Source organism: Phaethon aethereus (genome assembly GCF_964289735.1).
Source record: "Phaethon aethereus genome assembly, chromosome: 25".
Taxonomy (NCBI): Eukaryota; Metazoa; Chordata; class Aves; order Phaethontiformes; family Phaethontidae; genus Phaethon; species Phaethon aethereus.
This window is the reverse complement of record NC_138601.1, coordinates 7,204,704-7,226,959: the sequence shown is the minus strand read 5'-3', so window position 1 is coordinate 7,226,959 and position 22,256 is coordinate 7,204,704. Positions and strand designations below refer to the sequence as shown.

Genomic DNA, 22,256 nt, shown 5'->3' with positions numbered 1-22,256 from the left:
GGGGCGGAACCGCTCCGGTAGAGGGCACGTGCTCCTTGCGGAAGCCGGGCGGCTGCCCGGCCGCGGCCCGGAGGAACGGGGCGGGCCGGCCACGGCCGTCGCCGAGCGCTCCCGCCGGAGCTGCCGCGCCGACCTCCGCTCTGTAACGAGCCCGAGGGACAGCCGGAGGGATAAACAGTTTTATTGTAATGACGGAGGAAAAGGTGGTCCTCCTCCCACCTCATCGCGGTTGACTTTAAAGTGCTCACCCTAAATAAAATACAGAGGTCACGTCTACACTATAGAATATATTATAAATTATACCATGCATCCATTAACAAAATATACAAAGCCAACAGAAACATATCTTAAGCCTGAGCATACATTATCTAAACCCTAGTAAAAAGTAACCTAAAGAAAACAGCATCTCACACTTCCTATTTCAATCTGCAATAAAGTGTTCCTTCTCAACCGTTTTAGTGTTTTGTTAATTTGCAGAACACATTAACATTCTAAGTATGAAGGTACACACAGAAAGGACATGTGTCCTGCTGGGCATTCCAGATCAAAGCAGACAACCACACTACACTTAGAAATTTCACCAGCTACTGCACTTCATTCACGTCCTTTCCTCCTCCTCCTTCTAAAGCAGGCATAACCCAAAAGGAACTCAGAAACAGTATGCATAAGTTAAGGTGGAAAAGACCAGTAATTTCAAGTTACAGAAAGATCTTTATCTGGTCCACAGCAAAGAGCTGTACTGGTGTACAGAGATGGGAAACACTGCAAAATAGTTCTACTGTATTTCAAAATAAACATTTAAGGGTATATCCTCCACAAGCTATAAAAATAGGTTTAAAAAAAATGGTATGATACATTTTTTTTTCTGCAATTATTTCAATGGTATCTTATCTTTAAGGGTATAACATCTTTTTAAAAAGTTACTCCTACTGTTGCAGCAGTAATAAAATATTTTAGGATCAATGGTCTCTTACTGCTGCAAGAAAAAGTCTGCTTGAAAGTAAGAACGTAGCCAACACTGCTGTCACCTTCAGAGGGCTGGACTCTGAAAAGATATCTATGGATTAACAACATGCAGTGCTGTGCAGCGGTGTATTTCTTGAGATTGAGAATCAAATCTCTCTCAGCACATTTTGAAGGGAATTCTTAGATTTCCAAAGTAAATATGAGCTTCTAAAGCAAAAATCTTGTGAGAAAAATGAATCCTACAGATGTGTCTATGGAAACATGGGAGCAGCTAGAACCATCACAGGAAACTGTACACTTAAAACTGCTTAAGTTAATGTATTTTTCAAACTATAATGTAAGTCACACAATCGTTAATCTCAAGCACTCCTCCCACTCCTAAACTTTACCAGAGGTTGTACTCCAATTCAGGTCTAGGTTTCTACACGTTCTTCAATTCTTCTATACAGTATTAAGAGAATAAGAGGCTTGCACTATACTGGAAAAAAAAAGTTGTCAAATTTTTAACATTTTTACAGAGACCCTGTAAAGATTCTTAGAAAGGCCTTTCCTACCCTTACACTCAATTTTTAACTAAATATTTTATGTAGGCTATATTTTCCTGTTAGAGGTATGTTTTGCACTATCATTACTAGAGGTGGTTCAATTACTGCTGGTAAATTCACTCTCTTGCTTCATTCTACTACAAGAAACAATGACTTTCCTGATACTCATCAGTTTAACAGTGGTTACACTTTTGGACTTTTCAAAAGTTGTTTCATGGTTCAAGATGGCTTTCGTGCATGAGCAACCTTTTTCTTTTAAGAACCATTTGTAAGGTTTAAGTCTGTTACATTACTATCATGCATTGGACAAATCAATTACTGAATCATATCAGAATAAACAATTTGCTAGTTGTGAGCATCTCTTGTCAATTAGGCAAGACTACATTTCACAGCAACATTTTACATTGGTTCCTATTCCAAAGCTTGTTAAAAGTCAACAAAACAAGTTTCCAGCTGCCAAAAAAAAAAAATCTTACACACAATAAAAGAAGTTGTCATCTGGGTGGAAGTTTGAAGCAATTCTACAGGATTCCCTGATAAAAGGATTCAGTATGAAATTAGAGACTTAAAGACTACTCATTTAACTACAAGGTCCAAGTAACAGTTGAAAATCTGGTGTCCAATTCATAAGACATGACAAACACCATTTGACATTTCCATGAGGGAAAAAAAAAAAAAAAGAGTCAAAAGCTCAAAGAAAAGCCAACGTTTTAGTCACACCTCCAAACTGAAAGCAGCTGAGGAGCAGCCTGCTACTGTTGCAGTGCTTAATGAGAGTTTACTCAATGAAGACAATTCCTTCCTCCACCAGGAAGGTTCAGCATCTACTGCTGTACCAGTCACTGTTACTGATCTGAAGCAATTCAGTTACCACTTGAACCATATTATTGTTGTGTTTCTTCAGCAGTCGCAGGTTTAACTGCCTGTCACAGAATCCCATCTCACACAGACTGGATAGAAGGGTGTTAGTGTGCTCTTCTGTAGCTGCAGGCTGCTGAAAGCAAGAGATAAGATAAGCTATAAAAAAAACCCAAACCTTTTTGCCATTTGAAGCGCTGATCCTGCGTTACACTGGAATATAATTAAGGCACAGAGGGCCTTTTGTCCACAGTTAAACTGTTCATACTCACTTTCACTTACAAAGGAGGATTGCTACTACTGCATGATGCTATAAAAGACATGATTCTATCCCCATGGTATGGATTTCCTTATCGGCTGGTGGAGCAGTATACTTCAAAGGGATGACATCAAGCTTAACATTTTACTGTTGCATGAAGTTCTATATAGAATACTGATACATTTACAATTTAGACCTATGATTTTACCGTTGTCATTCTGTGAAACTCACATAGCATACAGGAAACACATTTACCTGTTCTATAATGGGTGGTCCAGCAAATAATGCTTTGTAGGCAGAAGCAGCAACTGACAAAGCTCCTTTAACTAGTTCTCCTGCAATGCTGCTTCCTTGAGGGTATCTGCAGAGAATTCAGGTATTACTTTAGGGTCAGTAAAGCCAAGTGTTTGTTTCACATGAAATGCAAGTCTCTCCCTGTTGACGTGCTAACTGAGATTTAGTTCTTATTGGAGAGAACAACCTATGATCCAAAGGAATCATTGCTGTTCAGTAATTGAGCTATCCAGAAAGCTCATTCCTTCCTTCTTGATACTATTAAACTGTAGTTTTATGCTAAAGTACATTAGTTTGCTTTCTGTAACATGACCATTTGTAAAGAATTAAGTATTCTTACTCAGAAGAGTACACCTCTACATGAAAGCTGTGCCCTGTGACACACCCATTCACGCCACAGTAACTTCTGTTTGTTCTCCATCAATTCTTAACTCACTTAATATTCTGCTCAATCTTTTGTCTTGTTTCTCCAGTCTCAGTATCTTAAGATGCTTAACTTTGTATCTAACTTACAAAAATCCCTATTTTAAGAATCCTGAGGTTTTCCAGAAAAAAAATTCAAAGAATTTTAGAAGGATTCAGCTTGAGTTCTTCATACACTTCTGCTTGCCAATTCTGCACCCTCCATGTTTGTGTCCAAGTTGAAACCAAGATCTAATGAAAACATAGCGTTATATAATTCAGCATATGTTTCCTTGAAGAAGGGAGGCCTTTCTACCAAGATATTGACTACCTGAAATCTGTAAGCCAGTGCCTTTCCCTTGGTGCTTAATTTAGCAGTTCTTAGTTTAAAACAGCACTTGTGAAGTCACAGCTTCAGCTTCATTACCTTGGGTATTCTGAGCACTTCTGTTTACTAGTTAGAAATCCGGAAGATCCAGGTCCATGACTATCTTCACCACTGGGTTCTGGAGCAGGAAGAAAAGTTAGAATACCAACATGCCCAGTTAAGGAGAAGCTGAGGAGATGCAACATGTACGTAAATGGAAAGGAGTGGGATTCAGTCCAAAATTAATACTTTCAAGTTTAGTTATCCAGACACAAACTAGGTATTCAGGATTCTCACCGCAGTCAAAATAATTTCAGAAGTCATTTGGCTGATTAGTCAGTGGGTGTTTACTTTAACATGACACGAACTGCTGTCTGTCTGAGCTCCCAGTGACTGTAACAGCTTAAATACATAGCTCATTAATTCCAGAGTTAGGTAATTTTCCAGACATCTACACATACCTCCGAGTACCCTTCTTACCATTTCTAATGAATAGGTGCTCTTAGCTGATCCACAAAGCCAATTATTTCTTTATTCAAATTTTCTCTACAGTAAAATTTTAACACCAGGGAAAAAACCCAATCATTACTTGGTAGATTTCTGCTCTCCTCAAGAATAACAGGACATCAAAACCAATACTAGGCGTAAGGAATAGACAATAGCAACTGTGGATGCACCCTTCATTAAGTACTGTCAATACCTTCTCTTATTTGATTAAGAGGAGTGGAAGAGATATTCTCTGAAGCTGGTATGTTTGGTTCTTGGAAGATATGACTCTCAAGAGATGCCAGATTCCTGAGAACGTAAGACAAAAAAGTTACTTTTACTACTTTCATTCTGCATGTGTACAAGTCAGTCAGTCAAGATCAACAGACAAAAGAAAAGGCTTCACATGCTCCTTTCTTTCCCTCTCTTGCACTCACCTAATCAGTGAATACCGGCTTTATAAAAAGTTGCAGGATTTAGGACATTCAGTCCAGTATGTGACAAAACTTTTGTTGCAACAATTTTTTTGGACACTGAACATAAGCACAACATCCTGCAGGCTCTACAGCAACACTAACATAACCATCTTGGTTTTGTCCAAGCAGCATACCTTTGTGTCTGCGGTAAGGTGTCTGCAGTCTCTGGGGTTAGTGGTACTACAGCCAGTGTTTGTGAAGTTGTCAAAATACCACTAACACTGTGGATCTGTGTCTGGCTTCCCCCTTCTGGATTCTCTGCTCCTGTTTCACATTCTCCTGTCTTTTCCAAACTGGGCTGAGAAAGAGCCGAACTATACATAGACTCCCCTAAAGGACGACTGGTGTCAAAGCACTCAGGGAGAATAATGATATAATCCTCTGATGAAGCAGAGGAGCCTTGACTTTGAACATCGTCTTTATCATCATCCTCCTCTTCATCAGAATTGCCAGTATCACTCCAGGGGCTTGCTCTCTCAGAGAGTGGAAGATCCCCTAACGCGGGGGGGGAAAAAAAAAGTGAAGTATTTACAATTGTCCATTTTGTATGGATAACAGCAAAGACAATACTGTCCCAGGTATAAAAGGCAAGTATTCAGAAACCACTGTAAAGCTTTGTTGCTGATATTAATGGTATGATTTTATTTGTCTCTTGGGGAGAGGGTGGGGGTGTATTGTGAAAGAGTAATAGATCTTACTGTTAAGCCTATGCAGATATGCTGCTGCTATTAATGCTTATAATAAAAACAGGAATAAGAGCTACAGAGAATTTAAACAGTAGTTTTCCTCTCTTAAATTGCGTGTATCAGAAAGTTCAAAGCACTGATTTCAAGATACATGTACAAAATATGGAAGTGCCAGCCATGCTTAACATGCGCACTTATTTGAATACTCCATTGGAACCTTCATGGCTCAATTTCTTTTTAAAGCAGCTGTTAAACTGGTTGTTCAGAGTACTGACACCAATTTTCTGATGTAATAATTATTCTCTTGTAATGAGGATCAATTTCCTAGGACAGTGGCAGATCTTTTTACACCTGATTTTTTGTAGTCCTTATTACAGCTTTACCTTAAATTCAAACCTATTTTACTTACCACAGTAATTTTCTGTCATTGCCTCTGACTGACGAATCTTTGCTTCCTTTTTAGAAGTGGAATTAGTTTTTATCCTAGGAGAGTCTTCATTTAGCACATTGCAACTGAAGGTGTCTTGCGATGTCTGTAAAGAGTCTAATAAAACAATCAGGAAAAACAATTAAAGCAATATCACCACCTTTAGTGTGGGGCAGTTGTGGCCGGTGTCTGACTGCAAAAAAGTAAAGCCACAGAAGCCAGCCAGCTAAAGACAGTACTCACTCTGGAGGATTTTCTTTTTTTGTGGAGGCTTATGGTCAGGTGCAGCATCCAAGGTTAGAGAGCGAATTACAGTTTCGCAGACAAACTGAGTCCCACTCATATCTTCTTCCCCTTCCTCCTGGCTCAATGCATGTTCAGCTTTCACTTTCACTATGCAAGTATCTGCAGGAAAGCAGGCTTCTGTCATTCCTTTGAAAGGGAAACATTAACAGATTATTTTACCACCACCACACGGAAATCTAAGTGTAAGAAGAATTTTTTAGGCTAGCCAAGGCTAATATTGACTCTATGTATTAATTTTTTCTAAAAATTGTAAGATTTTGGAATTCAGTTCAGGTTGAATGTGAAAGTGATTGAGAGATACGGGGCCACACCTGGAGTGTTTGAGTATAATATAGTCTATAAAGGGCAAATTGTTAATTCTCCCAACAATTTTAATAGTTGGACAAATCAAGAGAAGCATTTGTATTTCTGAATTCTAGATATATACGCTCCAGCTTCTGCAATCAGGAGAGTAGCGTCAGACTACAGGTCTATGAGCCAAACAACTGTTCGTTTTTCCACAGAAGGGAAAGACAGGAGTTGGAACTCTTCTTAGACATCAAGACTGCTGACCACACAGAACTGACAATACTCTCCCCCTCCCAAGCTGCCCATGACTACTGCTTACCAGTCACTGGTTTAAATCCACTCCCCTCATTCTCCTCCTCTATCTGACCTAAGCCAGGTTTCTCCAGCAAGGGGCTATCATGTGGCAAAGGGGACATGCATGGAGTCATGTCTGAAAAACAAAGGTAGCAAAGATAATTGGCACTAAATGAGTAGGAACCTTCCTTCCTCCAGGAGGCAACCTTTTAAGAAGTTATCCTTTTTCAAGGGATATTCTTCCAGGACTGAAAAAACCCCGTTCTCTTACAAGATAATTTTGTGAAATAAACAACTAGCTTTGCATTACAGTGGCACTGGTTGAGCAAAGAAAACGGCAGTGTTCTTCAGTATCTGGAATCTTACGGTCTCAGGGCTGTGAAGCTGAAAAGCAGCCAAGACTGAAAAATACAAAAGGATACTAAGCGTTATTAAGTATCTCCTCTAAGACTACAGCACGAATTAAAAAGAAAAGACAGGAGACCTGGGAAGACACTCTAGCCTGAAGAGCAAATAAGTCTTTTGCACAAGTGAGTTCAGCTTTTCATTGGGTAAACAGTTAACTCAGAATGCTAGAGACAGCACACAGAATGAGAAGAACCTTACCAACAGGAGTATTGTGTGGAACTCGCTCTAATTCCTGCACAATATTAATGTCCAACAGCTCAAAGGACAGCAAATCCTACAGAAAGAAACATCACACAGCTTTCATCAGCAAACCCCAAAATGGAACCTTATGCTGTACTTCCCAGCATCAGATACCATTAACTTACAAGTCATCTACACTTTGTTAGTTACTCAGCATCATCTCAGACAGAGGGCAGTTTTCCCATAACATACATACATGTCATAGAACATGGTACACAAATTAGGGCAGCAAAAGGCAAAGCTAAGTACTCCCTTGTTAGGGGTCAGAGAAAGACCCAACCCTGTGACTCTGAGAATCTTGGTGTGTCCTGCACATACCTTCCATACAGTGACAGTCCCCCATACTACATCAAGAAAATAGTTCTGCTATACAAAATGCAATATACTCTTCCTGAAAATACAGTGGCTATTTTAGAGCTCAGAAGGTTTTTATTCTTATGGATGTCTATGTACCTAGATATTAAACCTGAGGTGGTTTGTTTTATCTCTATGTGAATTTTAGCTCTTTACCTGTGCAGTGAGGAGATCAACAGATGGGATATAAAATTCTCTCTCACTTGGCAGATTCTTGATCTTTAAAGGAAGAGCTGGCAGAGGCATTTCAGCCTGCTCAATGATTTCACCCATCAGTTGAGCACCAGCTTCTGTCTTTAAGGAAGCATCCTGCAAAAGCAAAACAATAATGTCCCAGAAGCCCCTTAGGCAGGCAGCAAATAAAACAATTACATGAAGAACACAAGTAACTTCAAATAAATCTCTTTTCAACTCATTTTAGAGCCAAAAAGGACAAGATCTAACATAAAGAGAAATCCTGCAGTGTTTCAGTTCAAAGAACTAGACAAATAGCTGCAAAAGACTGATAACTAATCCCATGCCTGTCAAAAAGAATGATTATTTTAGAACTTACCAATGCAGTAAGAGTTGTGTTGCTTTTATATTAAAAATTAAAATTAGAAGCAAACAACTAAAAGAATCCCCTGGAAATCAATACAGTTAGGGGACACTACACAATTGCATCAAACAATATTCATTGCTCCTTCTACTAGGCAATTCAGAACTGCCCCAAATACCGTAAGAGTTACTTGCCTCTCTGGTGCTGGAAGCTTTGTCCTTCTGACAGGAGTCAGAATCCTTCCAGTTGCTTTCTAAATAATCAGTAGCTGAGGAGGGATCCACAACAATACTGCACCAGATCCTGGGCCCAAACTGTTCCCCTCTGTGTGACAGTCTCCAGTGAGAGGTGTACATTCCTTCTATATTAGGAGCTACAAACTCAACTGAAACAGTTCCTACTTCTCCCGATGGAAGGGATGGCACTAACACATCTTTTTTTTCAGAAGATGCCAAAGTCAGATTTCCCCACATAAGTTTCAGCTGAAACATCAACAGAAAAAGCAAAGGTTAACTTCACAAGCTTCTTTGCAAACTGTGGGCAGTAAGGAGCACTTAAAAGTTCCTCTGCTGAAAGGCCCTGTGAATACTAAGCATAGAGAAGAGAGGCTGTTAGCAAACATTCTCACATTAGTCACTATCACCACAAAGTAAGAAGATACCCCCATCTTTCAACATGAACTCAGTCACTCACAGAAGACAGACTTTTTGAAGCCCTTCTGTTTTGAAGTCTTTACCTGTTGTAAACAAGGTTGAGCTGTAACATCATAACAGCACTGGAAGACGTGTTCAGTGACGTTAATCTTGACTGCTTCCCTCCTATAGTCTGCAGTTGTAAAGAGTATCTAGACAGCTTATTGCCCCAGAATTCCCAGCTTGAGAATTAACAGGCCAAATGAAATCCTAAACAGGTTCTGACAGAGGATTCATATTCCTAATGCATACAAATATGATCTCCCAGAACCATTTTATTATGTAAAAGTAATAGCAAAGGAAAGATACCTTTGTGTCTGAGCTCCATTCCACATTGCCAGTATTTTTCATTCGCCAGTGTTTGATAAACTTTGTTCCTGGTTGCAAGTGAGTCCCATCTGGCAAATTCTCATCGACAAATACTGCACTCAGTGTTGGGACAATTGCTTGGAAGGGTTGACTAGGACTCCTGGGATTGGGAGGAGGAAACAAAACACAAAAATACACCAAAACTGGAGAAGTTTTCCAGATCCTATGTCACTGGCTATAAATTGAGGAGGCCATTGAGTTTTTCTCCTTTCACCTCTAGAAGTGTTTAAAAATTCTAATGTTTTAGCTACTGTTTTCATCTCGCATCTAACCAGCACAAAGCAGTTTGCTTTCCTCTGCTTAAGGAAAAAAACACATCAAAACAAGATTTGCTATTTGGAAGAATATTATTAAAATTACAGAACTCAGGTTTAACAGAGAAGAGTTCACTGTTCTTCACTTGATTTGATTAAGTCTGACAGCACTTCAGGCTATGCTATTCTGTTAACAGAATGAAGTAATTATCCTTATGATGTTGAATCAAAAAGATTGTGCTATAGTCTAAGCACTAGTGTCTTTTATTTGGCCTTACAAACAACACTTTTCAGTAAAATACCACATTTTTTTCCTGAAACGGGTTCAAAAATAGATTTTATCCAAAGCTTTACTGTTGGTTTGGGTGCACTGCGCTGTGACTGGTGAAGCAGGTCATATGCGTGCCAACTTTAAAAGATCTAAAAAAAAAGAATCTGAACTTAAATTAGGATTGGTTTTATTCCTGCTATATGCCTGTTCAGCAAAAAGGAAGCAAAGATGGAGATTAAGCTCCCCACAAATTAACTAATTAATTTTGACTTTTAAATGCGCTAAATGAAAGGATGAATTAAAGAAACTAAAACTATACAAGTTTTACACCTGTACGTTCATAAAACCGAAGCAAACAGAAAACACAAAGTGGTTGCCTGCAATGGCTGCTGTCTAGTGAGCCTCAGCGTAAGGTCACTAAAAAAAGGCAAAAGGAAGCACTGAACATAAGCAGGCAGAATGTACTTTATGCAGACACTGGCAGTAACATTAACTTACACTGTAAAGCACGTGGCATTATACTAGATTTGTATAAATCTGTAAGTTTCTGGTGATAATCATCAGTTGCTTTTTTTTCTTCTACTCTGCTCCCAAGTAATAAAAACACTCCACCTTGCAAATTCCATCCAGACAAAATTCTCATGGGTTCCAATGACAAATGATACTTTAAGTGAGCGATTTCATAACCTTCCTCCTGTTACTCTAACTTGGTCTTATCACAAAAGGACAGACAGCACAACTAAGAAATGCTTCAGCTAACAACATCTCTTACAGGAAGGTATTAGGTTGGAGACTCTCAGATTTCAGAGTAGGTGAGCCACTAGTTTCCAATACATGGACAGAGTTCCACATATGAATTTTCCTGTGCAATTTTAGCTGCTTTTTGAGCTCTCGGACCTCTGCCTTTCGCTGTTTCTTCTCTGCTCGTAATCTTTGCTTTTCTGCCTTCAGAAATCTTTTGTCCATCTGTTTCTGGAGCCTGCAGAGAGAATAAGCCACCAATACATTAAACTGATTAGAATTTATCTTCAGCCAACACAGTCTTAGTCTCAAAGGGACACTTTCAGGAAAACGTCTCATGCTTCTAGACTGGATACCAGATGATTTTAAAAGAAACCTTCATAGTTGCTTGTGAAAATACTTTGAATGGCCTCAGTAAATGAGCAAACTTAAAGGCAGATTAGACTATGCTCAAAGAAAAAGCAATCTCGCAAAGTCTGCTACCTACCTATGACACAAAATTCTGTCTTTTCTGCTTTGTTATTAAAAACACTGTAAGATTCATGACTTAGACCATTTGTAAGTATATAGCTATTTTTAGCTACTCACAATGAAGTCTGAATACCATTTCCTTTCTTGTTATCTCTAAATCTAACAAAGGCTGAACATCAAACCCAATACAGGTGTTTCCACTTTGCTATCAGGATAATCATGTCAGGTACTGACAGATGCCACCATTTACCTAACTTGCTCCAGAGTAGCAGGCAGACGAGGTGAAAACTCTGCAAGGCTGTAATTTTCAGCAATACATAGTACAGGTCTTCGCAGCTTTAACAAGACATGATTAGGATCATGTGCATATGTTCCTGCTTCACACTGCTCACAGATATTGTATGCTGGACAAAGGCTGCAAAGCAGAAAAGGCAGGTTACCAAGAAGCAGACAAAGAATTAATGCACTAGAAAGACACTGTAGGAAAATTAATCCTTACATTTCTGCAGGGAAACAACTCTATCATCCTACCACTGTAAGCAGTGCATGAGTGAAACAGAAGTGGGTTCTCTCACTTATACATCAATATTTGGAGCCATCTGGAATATCCAGATCAGCATCTCTCTTCTGGGCAAAACTGCACCATAGTCCTCACCTTCTTAAATACACTTTGAAAAAAACTGATGCTTCCTTTAGCACAAGTGACTAACAATTGTTGCTACAAAGGATAAAACATTATACTGAAATGCAATGCCAGAAACAGCATCATACTTATGAAAATACAGAAGATAAGTCAACTGAAGTGTTCAGGGATGCAAAGCAGATTGCTCCTATGGGAACAGGACTAGTAAAAAACAGACTGGCTAGCAGGAGCTGAAAGAAAAATAAACACCCAAAGAAAAACGCCTGTTGGCATTCCATTCACTGCTGCCGCCTAGTCCTAAAATATTTACCTTTACAGCAATTGCCTCATTCAAATAAAAACCTCACTTAAGACATTCATCAAAACTTATTTCATATTATTAAATTGACAACAAGATTGTTAGAAAAAGCATCACCTGCTTCAGTCTCATTGACTGTCAGAACTAAATAAAGGATTACTACAGACTAGTGGTTCTAAGTTTTGCTTTTTTGTTTAGTTAACTGAACTAAACATTTTCCTTTACAACTACCACACATTATATGCAAAAAAGGTAAAGAATGATTGAGAATACAGCAAGTGATATAAAGTTCTTTCACTTTGTTTTAACAGTCATGTTTTCTCAAAATATTATTACTCTTGCTGTTATGCAGATAAGGTCCTTAGGCACCACAGCAGAAAACACAAGCTGTTTGAGACACATACTAGAGGTTCTGAAATGTACAGCATGCTGCAGATTAGAAATCTGGAAGTCTACAACACTAAGATAGTTTCTCACTCATTCACATGCCTTACATGTTAAGTTTCACACACACACAGCTCTCATCATATTCCACCTGCATTGGTAGCGAACTCCAACAATTCGGGCCTGGCAGTTGCAGCAGGAGATCAGCCAGTCACACTGGCTGCCATTCCCTGACTGGCTCTCTGAAGTTGGAGGTGGTGCTGTAATAGAGCTCTCTGAAAAATCTGGAGGCTGACTGTGACGAACAAGCTTCTCATATAGCTTCTGTTCCAGTTTCTCAACAGTTTCTTTAACTACTTGTTCCCTGAACTGGAAAAAAAAAAATAAAGTCGTCATGGATGAGACCCACCTATGCAGCTTCAAAAGTCACCCCACGTCTCCCAATCTGTAAATCATAAAGCGTCTCACAATCCACTTCTCATCCCTCCCAGCACATACCAGATGAAATTAAACAAGCATCACATTCCTCAGAAAGGATTTGTACTTTAGAAAATACGAGCCCATATGTTTTAACAAGGCAAATTAAAAATCATATATTCGTGTTTACAATAAGCTTTTTCTATAACCTTGCACAACGGGAAGGAAACTAATCTCTGAGACAATTAACCCAACTCCCAAGCCCCTCTGGAATCTCCATCATTAAGCCCTGATTTTGTCCACCAGGGATGTTTCAAATACAACCATTAAGTTCCCCTGTCTTTAGTTTGTAGTAAGAGGTGGCAAAGGAAGTGAGATGCTAGAAAAAAAACCCTTAACAATAAATGCATATACTATTGTACCAATGTACCTTTTAGTTTCAAGAACTTACTAGCTAATTAATTCTTAGCATTTTTATCTAAATGCTTCTCAGTGATGTTTATTAGCTGTTCAAAACAAGTTAACACCCACATCTTATCAATCTATAGGTTATACTCACTGGCCTCCTGAAACTATTTTCTTAAACTGAACAATCAAGAAAAGCAAGGTTATCAAATGCTACCAAGTCTCGGGAAACCCTAAGTATTACCCTACTGAAACCAGTCAAACAAGTGTCTCAACAGCAACACCATATTTCATGCTCTCTCTCATCATGAGTGCCCTGAAGTTCCTATGATTCCTATTACTACCTGGAGTGCAACTAGGATTCTAGCATGAGAGCCAATTAAAAAAAGACACTCAAACCAAGCAAATGCATAAACCAAACAATCCACTTTTGACAAGTGGCATGTATCAAACTTTTTTTAAAGTAATACCTGCACTGTATAGTCATAGATAGAAATCTAGTTTCCATTTATAACCACAAAAGCAGAGTGATTATATGCCTTAATGCCCTTTGAGATACTGGTCACAAGCACTGAGAGCAAGTGTGATCAGATGTATAGAGTTAGGCATCACAGGTATCTTTTCCACCCACAACCTCTTAAGTATTCCTTTAAGAATACTAAAATTCAGAAGAAAACACACTTACTGTTTCCAAGTAGCTAGTAAACCATCCTGGAGGATTTTCGTTTGTTCTTCCTGTTCTAGTGTGATTTAACTTTTGCTGGGGAAAAAAACAAACAAAAAAACCCAAAACAAAACAAAATAAAACCACACCACAACAATAAGCCACACACTTTAACTATGCAAAGCCACAAAAACCCCTAAATACAGCAAGTTAACCACTTTCAAGTGACTTTACCAAAAGAGACTTTCTTCAGAAAACAGCAGAAGACCAACACAAGGAAGCCACTGATATTCTCCTGAAAGATTCCTGCCTTATTAGCATTTGAGTGTAACTACATAGCGCTAAAGAACTGAAGTCAACCAGAAGTTGCCTAGATGGCAATCAGGGCTTCAGGGGACCAACTGCTTGATCAACATGAAAGAGTATGTATGTCTAAATGCAGCATCAAAATATCCTCTTGCAAGACATTCAAACAATTTTGTGAGCTTCAATGGATGCAGATAGCTGAAAATTAAGACCAACTTCTGAACTCAGAGTTTTTATGTATGAGTGAAGATGACTATCAGTCTAAACTGAATTACACTTATGAATTCTTTGTTTTAATGAATATATAATCCACCTCTGCATCCTACCTGAATTGTCAGCTCCTTTTCAATTTTTAAGTCTTCCTCTAACCCCTGAGCTAACATGGAATAGTGTGAAAGAGGTTTCTTCTCATCTTTAAGAGATGCCAACTTTTCTGTCACAGTTTTTTCACGGAGTTGCAAAGAAGAAGAATATGAAGTTTCTTTCGGAGAAGACTGGTCTTCATACACATTCATCTGAAGTTGATTTCCTTGTTTAACTGCAATCTAAATAAACCGTACATACACCATGTTTACTCCACTTAAAACCCACATAGAAAAATCCTGTAAAAACACAGCGCAACACATACACTGGAGAGGTTGGAGAAAGACTAAGACACATAAATGCCAAGGTACAGTCAGCTGATAGTCTATTCTGCCTTTCTCAAAGGTTACAAATATGATTATTAAGTAGTTTATTATAAGCAAAAGGTTAATTATGCAGATATCCTAAAAGAATTTTTCAATCTACAATAAAGCTGCTCATATAAGTCAGTAAACAATAGAGATGCTGTCCAGGAACTTACAGTAAATTTTAATTTATGATTATTTTCAAATTTTTATCAGATTTGAAATTAAGACCATGAGCAAAAAGTTCTGAAAGCATTAGTATTGCACAACTGAAATTCAAAGGAATGCAATTCTTAATTTTCTCTAAGTAAAATCAACTGCTTATAAAGTAACTAAGCATTGAAACCATTTAAAGTTTTATTACGCTGGTACAACATTAGAGTCTCCATGGCAAGACTTTTAAAGGGATCCCATTAGAGCCCAGTATCTCCAAACATGGGATTACTGTTCAAGTGTTTGAGAAAGCCAGTTATTTAACCAATGAACTGGCTGTTCAGGGTCCTGAATTACAACTGCCTATTCAACTAATTCATACAAATTAGTATGAGCCTGGACGGAAAAAAAAAAGTAGCAAAACATTCAAGCTAGTGTCCAACGCTAGAAAACTGAGCTATTCTGATTTCTACAGGCCAGATAATGCTTTTTTTTCTCAGCTACACCAATTTTAATTGGAGAAGGATGAACATATTGAAAAAAGTCAAAGAGAGCATTTACCTTCAAAGCTTCTTCATATTCCTCTAAAAAAAAAAACACGAAAGAAACGTGAACTTTTCCTGTCTCAAACAACAGATATACGTTTAGCATATAATATTTAATGACCCTTAATCAAGGAGGGCCTCCCATACCTTCTGTAAATTCTTATAGTGCTACTGAAGGAAGTTGTATATACATCTGTATTGGGTTTGCATGGCAAGGTTTTGGTAGCAGGAGGGGCTGCAGGGGTGGCTTCTGTGAGAAGCTGCTACAAGCTTCCCCTGTGTTCGACAGAGCCAATGTCAGTCAACTCCAAGACAGACCTGCTGCTGGCCAAGGCCAAGGCCAAGGCCAAGGCCATCAGCAACTGTGGTAGCACCAATGTGATGACATATTTGAGAAGGGCAAAAAAACAGCACACAGCAATTGCAGCCGGAGAGAGGAGTGAGAATACGTGAAACAACTCTGCACCGGAGCAGAGATTCCCTTGCAGCCCATGGTGAAGACCATGGTAAGGTAGGCTATCCCCCTGCAGGACACAGACCTCCACGGTGGGGCAGATATCCACCTGCAGCCCATGGAGGACCCCACACTGGAGCAGGTGGATGCCCAAAGGAGGCTGTGACCCCATGGGAGGCCCACACTGGAGTAGGCTCCTGGCAGGATCTGTGGACCCATGGAGAGAGGAGCCTAGGCTGGAGCAGGTTTCCTAGCAGGACTTGTGACCCCTTGGGGGACCCAGGCTGGAGCAGCCTGTTCCTGAAGGACTGCACCCCATGGAAGGGACCCAGGCTGGAGTTCATGAAGAACTGCAGCCTGTGGGAAGGACTCACATTGGAGAATTTCTTGGAGGACTGTCTCCCATGGGTGGGACCCCACACCGGAACAGGGGAAGAGGGTGAGGAATCCTTCCCCTGAGAAGGAAAGGGCAGCAGAGACAATGTGCGATGAACTGACCGCAACCCGCCTTCCCCATCCCCCTGTGCCACTCAAGGGGAGGAAGTAGAGAAAATCAGGACTAAAGTTGAGCCCAGGAAGAAGGGAGGGGTGGAAGGAAGGTGTTTTAGTTCTCATTACCCTACTCTCATTTGACTAGCAATAAATTAAATTAATTTCCCCAGGTCAAGTCTGTTTTGCCCATGACAGTAATTGCTGAATGAACTCTCTCTGTCCTTATCTTGACCCACAAGCTTCTCATGATACTTTCTCTCCCCTGTCCAGCTGAGAAGGGGAGTGATAGAGCAGCTCTGGTAAGCACCTGGCATCTAGCCAGGGTCAACCCACCACAACAGCAACAAGCAAACATGTTCTCACAGCCTAGAGACTTAACATTCCATTAATTTAGTAATTTCCAATTTGTTCTGATGGATCATAAACTCCTTCCTTTGGGAAGGATTTGATGCCCAACCACACATAAAATCCAAAAATCAAAAAGCAAGCTTTCTCAACTGCCTCTCCAAAAACATGAACAACAGTTGGGGTCTGTTTACTGATTTCACTTCAGCAAAGTAGAAGCTCACCTTTGCTATTCACAGAAACCTGCAAAGAGAAATAATAGTGAGTAATAGCCGCTGATATATTTTTGTGATTCTCATAAAATTAATACACTTTCAGAACAAATGTACTTTCATCCAAAGTTTCTAAAATACCACTCCTTCAGATATTTGTTATTGCTGCCATGTTTAATCATTAATCAATGTTGTGGTGTTCTGGAGTAGATGATGTTGTTTATTAGATTTGCACAATAAGCAACACCTCTGGCACCTACTAGCATCCAGAACAAGTGTGGTCTCATCTACTGAAAGTAAGCTAGTGCCACTGCCACTGGGTTTACAATACAAGTACACAGCAGTTGGACCCAGTTGCTTCTAATGCCCAACATGAAACACTTAACTGTTCTTTTGATTTAGATACAAGCCAAGCCCATCTTCTACAGGTGCTCGTTTATCAATTTTGCACATAGAAGTTACTAATACAAGGAACAATTTAATCACTACAGCACTGCATGATTCTGAACAATGTTTACTCTATTAGTATTTGAAAAGGATCTTTAACAGATGCATCTATATATTTATATGGAAAATTAAGAGGAAAATCTTTCCCTGAAATGTTGCTGGAAGCATCCTGACATTTCCCCTTACGGGGAAAAAAAATAAAAACAAAGATCCCCATCTCTGCAATTTAGTAGAGCTACAAACCAAGTAGTGGAACACAGAGTTTGCAAAAGTTATGTTCTGTTTGAGAGCTACATTTACTCTAAATCTTTAGATGAACAGAAAGGGTCTGAGAGGGTGAAGTTATGCCAAGAAGGCATTTACTCAACAAGGAGAACTAGAAGTAACCAATTTCCTCTCTGAGTCAGTAATCTTCTTGGGGATTATAGCATTTGCTTAAAACAAGCAGAGGATTTGAATACACCAGATCACTGAAGTAAACATATGCTAATGACAGGGGACCTATATTTTCAGAGGAAGGAGTGTAGTTGAAGAAACAGGACTTTACCATGGCTGCATTTAACAAATAGTTACAACTACCTTATTCTGATAAAATGAAAAATAAAAAAGTCCCTCAAGAGAAGCAACCCTGCCTCAGAGCATGTAGAATCAGTGGCTGTTTCTATGGAGTGGGAATAAGAAAGGCAGTAGGTTCTAAAAAACTGTTTTAAAATAAGTATGCTACATTAAGAGTGAAACCACAAGACTAATAGCTATTTTCTTATCAAAGGGGGCAAAAACATCACCTCTGATCCAAACAGACACTCCTGAAGGACCCACTACAATTTATCAAGAGGCAGAAAGGTTCACATCAGCCATATTTTGGTAAACCTGTTGGGACGGTGGGGGAGTATTTTACCTCATCATTATCCTCATCAATGTATTTGATCTGAATGTTGTCCAGGTCAAATGAAACTTTAACCTATAATGAAAAAGGAACACAAAACCACAGTGAGACAGGACTACAGATTTTTTCAGTTAATCATGATTATTAATAGGGAAAAATGTTTTAAACCTTCACCCCTCCAGTCCCTCAGCTGAAATAAACACTGTTCTACAAAACCTATTCTTCTGGAGCTGAACAACTCTCCCAGTGCCTTGCCTCCAACCTTTACTAACTTGCTACAATGAAAAGAAAAAAATTCATTTCTTTCATGTTTCACCTTCCCTAGTTAATGTTTAGACCAAAATAAATAATAATAACCTTTCCACTGTACTAGGATTAGCTCAGGGTTAATGAATTCAGTCACAGTAAACACTGCAATATACAAAGGCTAAAGCTAGCAATCACTGAATGCGAACTTTTACTTTAAAAAGCACCAGGAAGACAGCTCACGCAGGTAAGCAGCCTTTTTTCCACAAACCTATTTGTGTTTTGAGTAACTAGGATTAATCCAGGTACTAAAAAGAGCAAAGTATCACATTCCACTACTCACTGGCTGATGCACTGTACATCTGAACATATAAATCCATTATAGAGATCAGAATTAGGAAAATAAAGCTGACCAGCTATTTCGTATTTTGCATTAAAGAAAGAACAGCATCAAATGAACCATAAATGAAGGCAGTTGTTTCCATATGTTGAATAAGTCTTTGAGGCTTGTGTGCATTTTTGTATCATTTACCAATTTTTCTGAGAGTTTCTATCGAGAAAAATACAGCTTGTGTAGGTATCTGAAACACATTCTGCTAGCCTGGACCCAAGAGAAGAAGACTAGCTGCCTTAGAAGACAACAGATGGCTGGGACTTACATAGAACCACAAGAGCACAATGACATAGCTACATACATTCTGCTATCTGTGTGCTACAGGCAGGTCCTTCCAGGGTTAAACCCCAAATTAATTTTGGGAGGGGTGAGAGAATAAACTCAGCTTGTCAAGAAGAAACTGTGGTCTGTATCTACATTTTCTAGTACTACAAATCGTTCCCCTAAAACTCAAGCTAGAACCAGAGATCGGGTTATCCCTTATAAATATCAGACACGTTTAATAATACATTAAAACATAGGAAAGACACAGTTTAACTGATACTACCTTGAAACAGTAATTCACACAACAGAGACATCCAGTGGTACTACCTTGGTTAGAGAAACATTACTGTAATAGAACACCACACCTTGAACAAACACACCCTCACTCTGAGACTACTCAAGATTAAGGGCAACACCATGCTTACATAGCAATCTGCTTCCAGCTTTGATGCAAGTAGAAGTCTGAGTAGCTCAGACATTCCTGCATAGTCTACTTGCCACCAAGTATTTTAAGCCTAAACTAGCACCTCTTCTAGAAGACTGAAATACAATGAGTAAAGATGATGCAGTTCAAACTTTGAATTTGAGTAATTCACAATGCAAGAACCTCTTATAAGGTACACTGGAATATGTTAGCCAAAAAAAAAAAAACAAACCAAAAACACAAACACACACACTGAAAGAGAGAAAATAAAATACTTGCAACATCTCTTAAGATGCAACTTTGAGAGTAAGCTTAAAAAAAACAGAACAGTTGCTACAGGATAAAAAAAATAAATCACTGCAGCTTCATCATAACCAAGGGAATGCTTACTACACAATTTCAACCTCAGTCAATACAGGAATTGCCACTACATAACACTGGAAATAAACATCCAAACAAAAACTATTCAATATACCAAGTGCATGATATATAGAATTTCATAAGGAACTGTCTATGCATGCACAGCCCACTAACAAATACAGTTATATCAAACTAGCACACACAAGGCACCAGGAAGCAAGAAACCAAAAACATATGTTAGCAACTCAGCACCCCAGAGAGCAAACGTTAAGTCTTCAGGAAAACGTTCTACAAGCGACAGAACAGCATCAGTTCACCGTACCTACTTCAGTAAGTAAAAGAATGCGAGAGAAGAGGAACAAAGTGTACTTTATAGGATACAGTGCCAAAACCAAGTATCCCTAACTTTGGAAAAGAGCAAAGCATACAGCTATGGCCACCTGCTCACACAGAAAAACAAGCAACCCGTAAGAAGCTTCATCCAAAAAAGGCTTTTCACGCCACTTCAAGTACATAACAGGGGTAAAAGTTACTGTTAACGCTAAAAGAAAAACTGTGACCGCAGCATAATAGAACACGAGTTCTAACAGCCTGTGAAATGGGGGACACGTCTTAAGAAGCCGAGAAAGATGATGCTGGGCCCTCGGAGAGGCGCTTACACTCCCAGCGCCTCACCGAGACGGTCCCCACAGCTGCGGCACCGCGGCTACAGCAGCGCTGCCCCGCGGCAGGCCCTCTACTCTGCCTCCTCTGGGGAGGCGGGACGGGCAGCGCTCACCATGGCCTCCACATCCGCCCACGTCGTATGCGCCGAGTCTGACACCAAGAAACTCTGGGTCTCCCCACAGCAGGTGACTTGGAGGTTCACCTGCGGCTCCATGCCGCACTCCGGAGGAGACAAGTTAAGCCCTACCAGGCGGCCCGACAACCCTAACATGGCGGACCGAATCGGGCCAGCCCCGCGCCCTCTGCGCGATACTATTGGCGGTACCGCCTGCCACTCATACGCCTCACCGCCCTGGTTGGCCGGCAGGGGCTGGACCAGGTGCCGTGGAACCACAACAATAAACAGAGCCGGGGAGCGCGCAACCAGGAGATGCGGCGCGCTGCCAGCAGACACGTACTTCCGAGGCCGCGCCACAACTCCCACAATGCGCCGCGTCAGTCCCTGAGCACTCCGATGAAATACGTGCGGCGGGGCTCACACGGCAGCGGCAGAGCCAATCAGCTATACCCCTCCCTCCACCGTCTCGCCGTGGCAGGCGAGGAAGTGTCGCGCGACAGGAAGGAGCTAATAAGAGGACGTTTCTCGCCCCACGTGCTGTGGCCCGGTGTAGGATTGGCTGCTTAGTGCCCTGTATTCCGGGGTAGTGGAAAGGGCGCGAAGTGCGATGCGACAGGGCGGTTACTGAGGGCAGGTGAGTGGCTCTGGGCCGGGCGTTTGCCTTCGTTTCGGTAGTGTCCCGGTGGGCCGCACCAGCGGTGACCGGCTTTCCCTGCGGTGGATGGAGGGTCGGGGCCGGGCGGCTGGAACGCGGAGAGCGGGGTGCTGGGCCGCTTCTCTTCGGGCGGCTGATGGGCCTTCTCGCTGCAGGGCCCATCCCTGCTCCCGAAATACTGCTGCGTAAAGGTCAAGTGGTTTCTCTTTGTTTTCAGAACCTGTGATACTTGTTGTAGGGCTTTTCCTGCTCTGTCTGCTGTAGGCAGTTTCCAGGGTCCTTTGCATAAGCACGTCTGCTATCTCCTTTTTATCCTTTTCTACCTAGAAAGCTCATTTCCTTCGCTGTTATGCTTGTGTGTGCCCTTGCTGAGTTTCTGCTGAATGCTACTTTAAGCAAAACCTTTCAGTTTGCCCCTGTGACTACAGGAGGCTTGACAGCTTTTGACTGTAAACAGAGTAAGAAGTCCACCAATGCTGTAAAGCCTTTCTCAAGAAATGGCAGCTAAGTATTCGATACTGTTCAGCATGTCAAAGAAAAGCCATATAGGAGAAAACATGGTTGTGGGATACAACAGATCAGAAACAAAGCTGATTGCTTTTTTTTCCTGTAGAGTATTGGATGTGAAGGATGGACTTCTCGGTGATTGCTATTGGAGATGTACAAAATGTGCTTTCAGCAATGCAGAAGAATTTGGAGTGCCCAATATGGTATGCTAGGAGAATAATGTGAACTCTATATTAGTACAGTTAATGAGTCTTTTGGTTTTCTTCCCTCTTTTCCTTTCTTTTCAAGTGCTTTGTCAGTTCTATGGGTTA

The 22,256-nt window shown here is 40.4% G+C and overlaps 1 protein-coding gene across 1 annotated transcript; it reads right to left on the bottom strand.

Moving 5' to 3' along the window:
• Positions 1 to 1,471: 1,471 nt before the first annotated feature.
• On the bottom strand, positions 1,472 to 20,894 carry NBR1 (NBR1 autophagy cargo receptor). The gene is made up of 21 exons (XM_082010439.1): positions 20,778 to 20,894; positions 18,324 to 18,386; positions 16,991 to 17,009; positions 15,492 to 15,514; positions 14,436 to 14,654; positions 13,825 to 13,899; positions 12,469 to 12,686; positions 11,243 to 11,407; positions 10,553 to 10,759; positions 9,196 to 9,355; positions 8,389 to 8,676; positions 7,813 to 7,965; positions 7,261 to 7,336; positions 6,680 to 6,790; positions 6,010 to 6,198; positions 5,749 to 5,883; positions 4,788 to 5,148; positions 4,392 to 4,486; positions 3,752 to 3,830; positions 2,884 to 2,989; positions 1,472 to 2,505 (listed from the first exon to the last, which is right to left on the bottom strand). The coding sequence occupies exons 1-21, from the start codon at positions 20,877 to 20,879 to the stop codon at positions 2,329 to 2,331; spliced, it is 3,021 nt and encodes a 1,006-aa protein (XP_081866565.1). The 5' UTR covers positions 20,880 to 20,894; the 3' UTR covers positions 1,472 to 2,328.
• Positions 20,895 to 22,256: the final 1,362 nt, after the last annotated feature.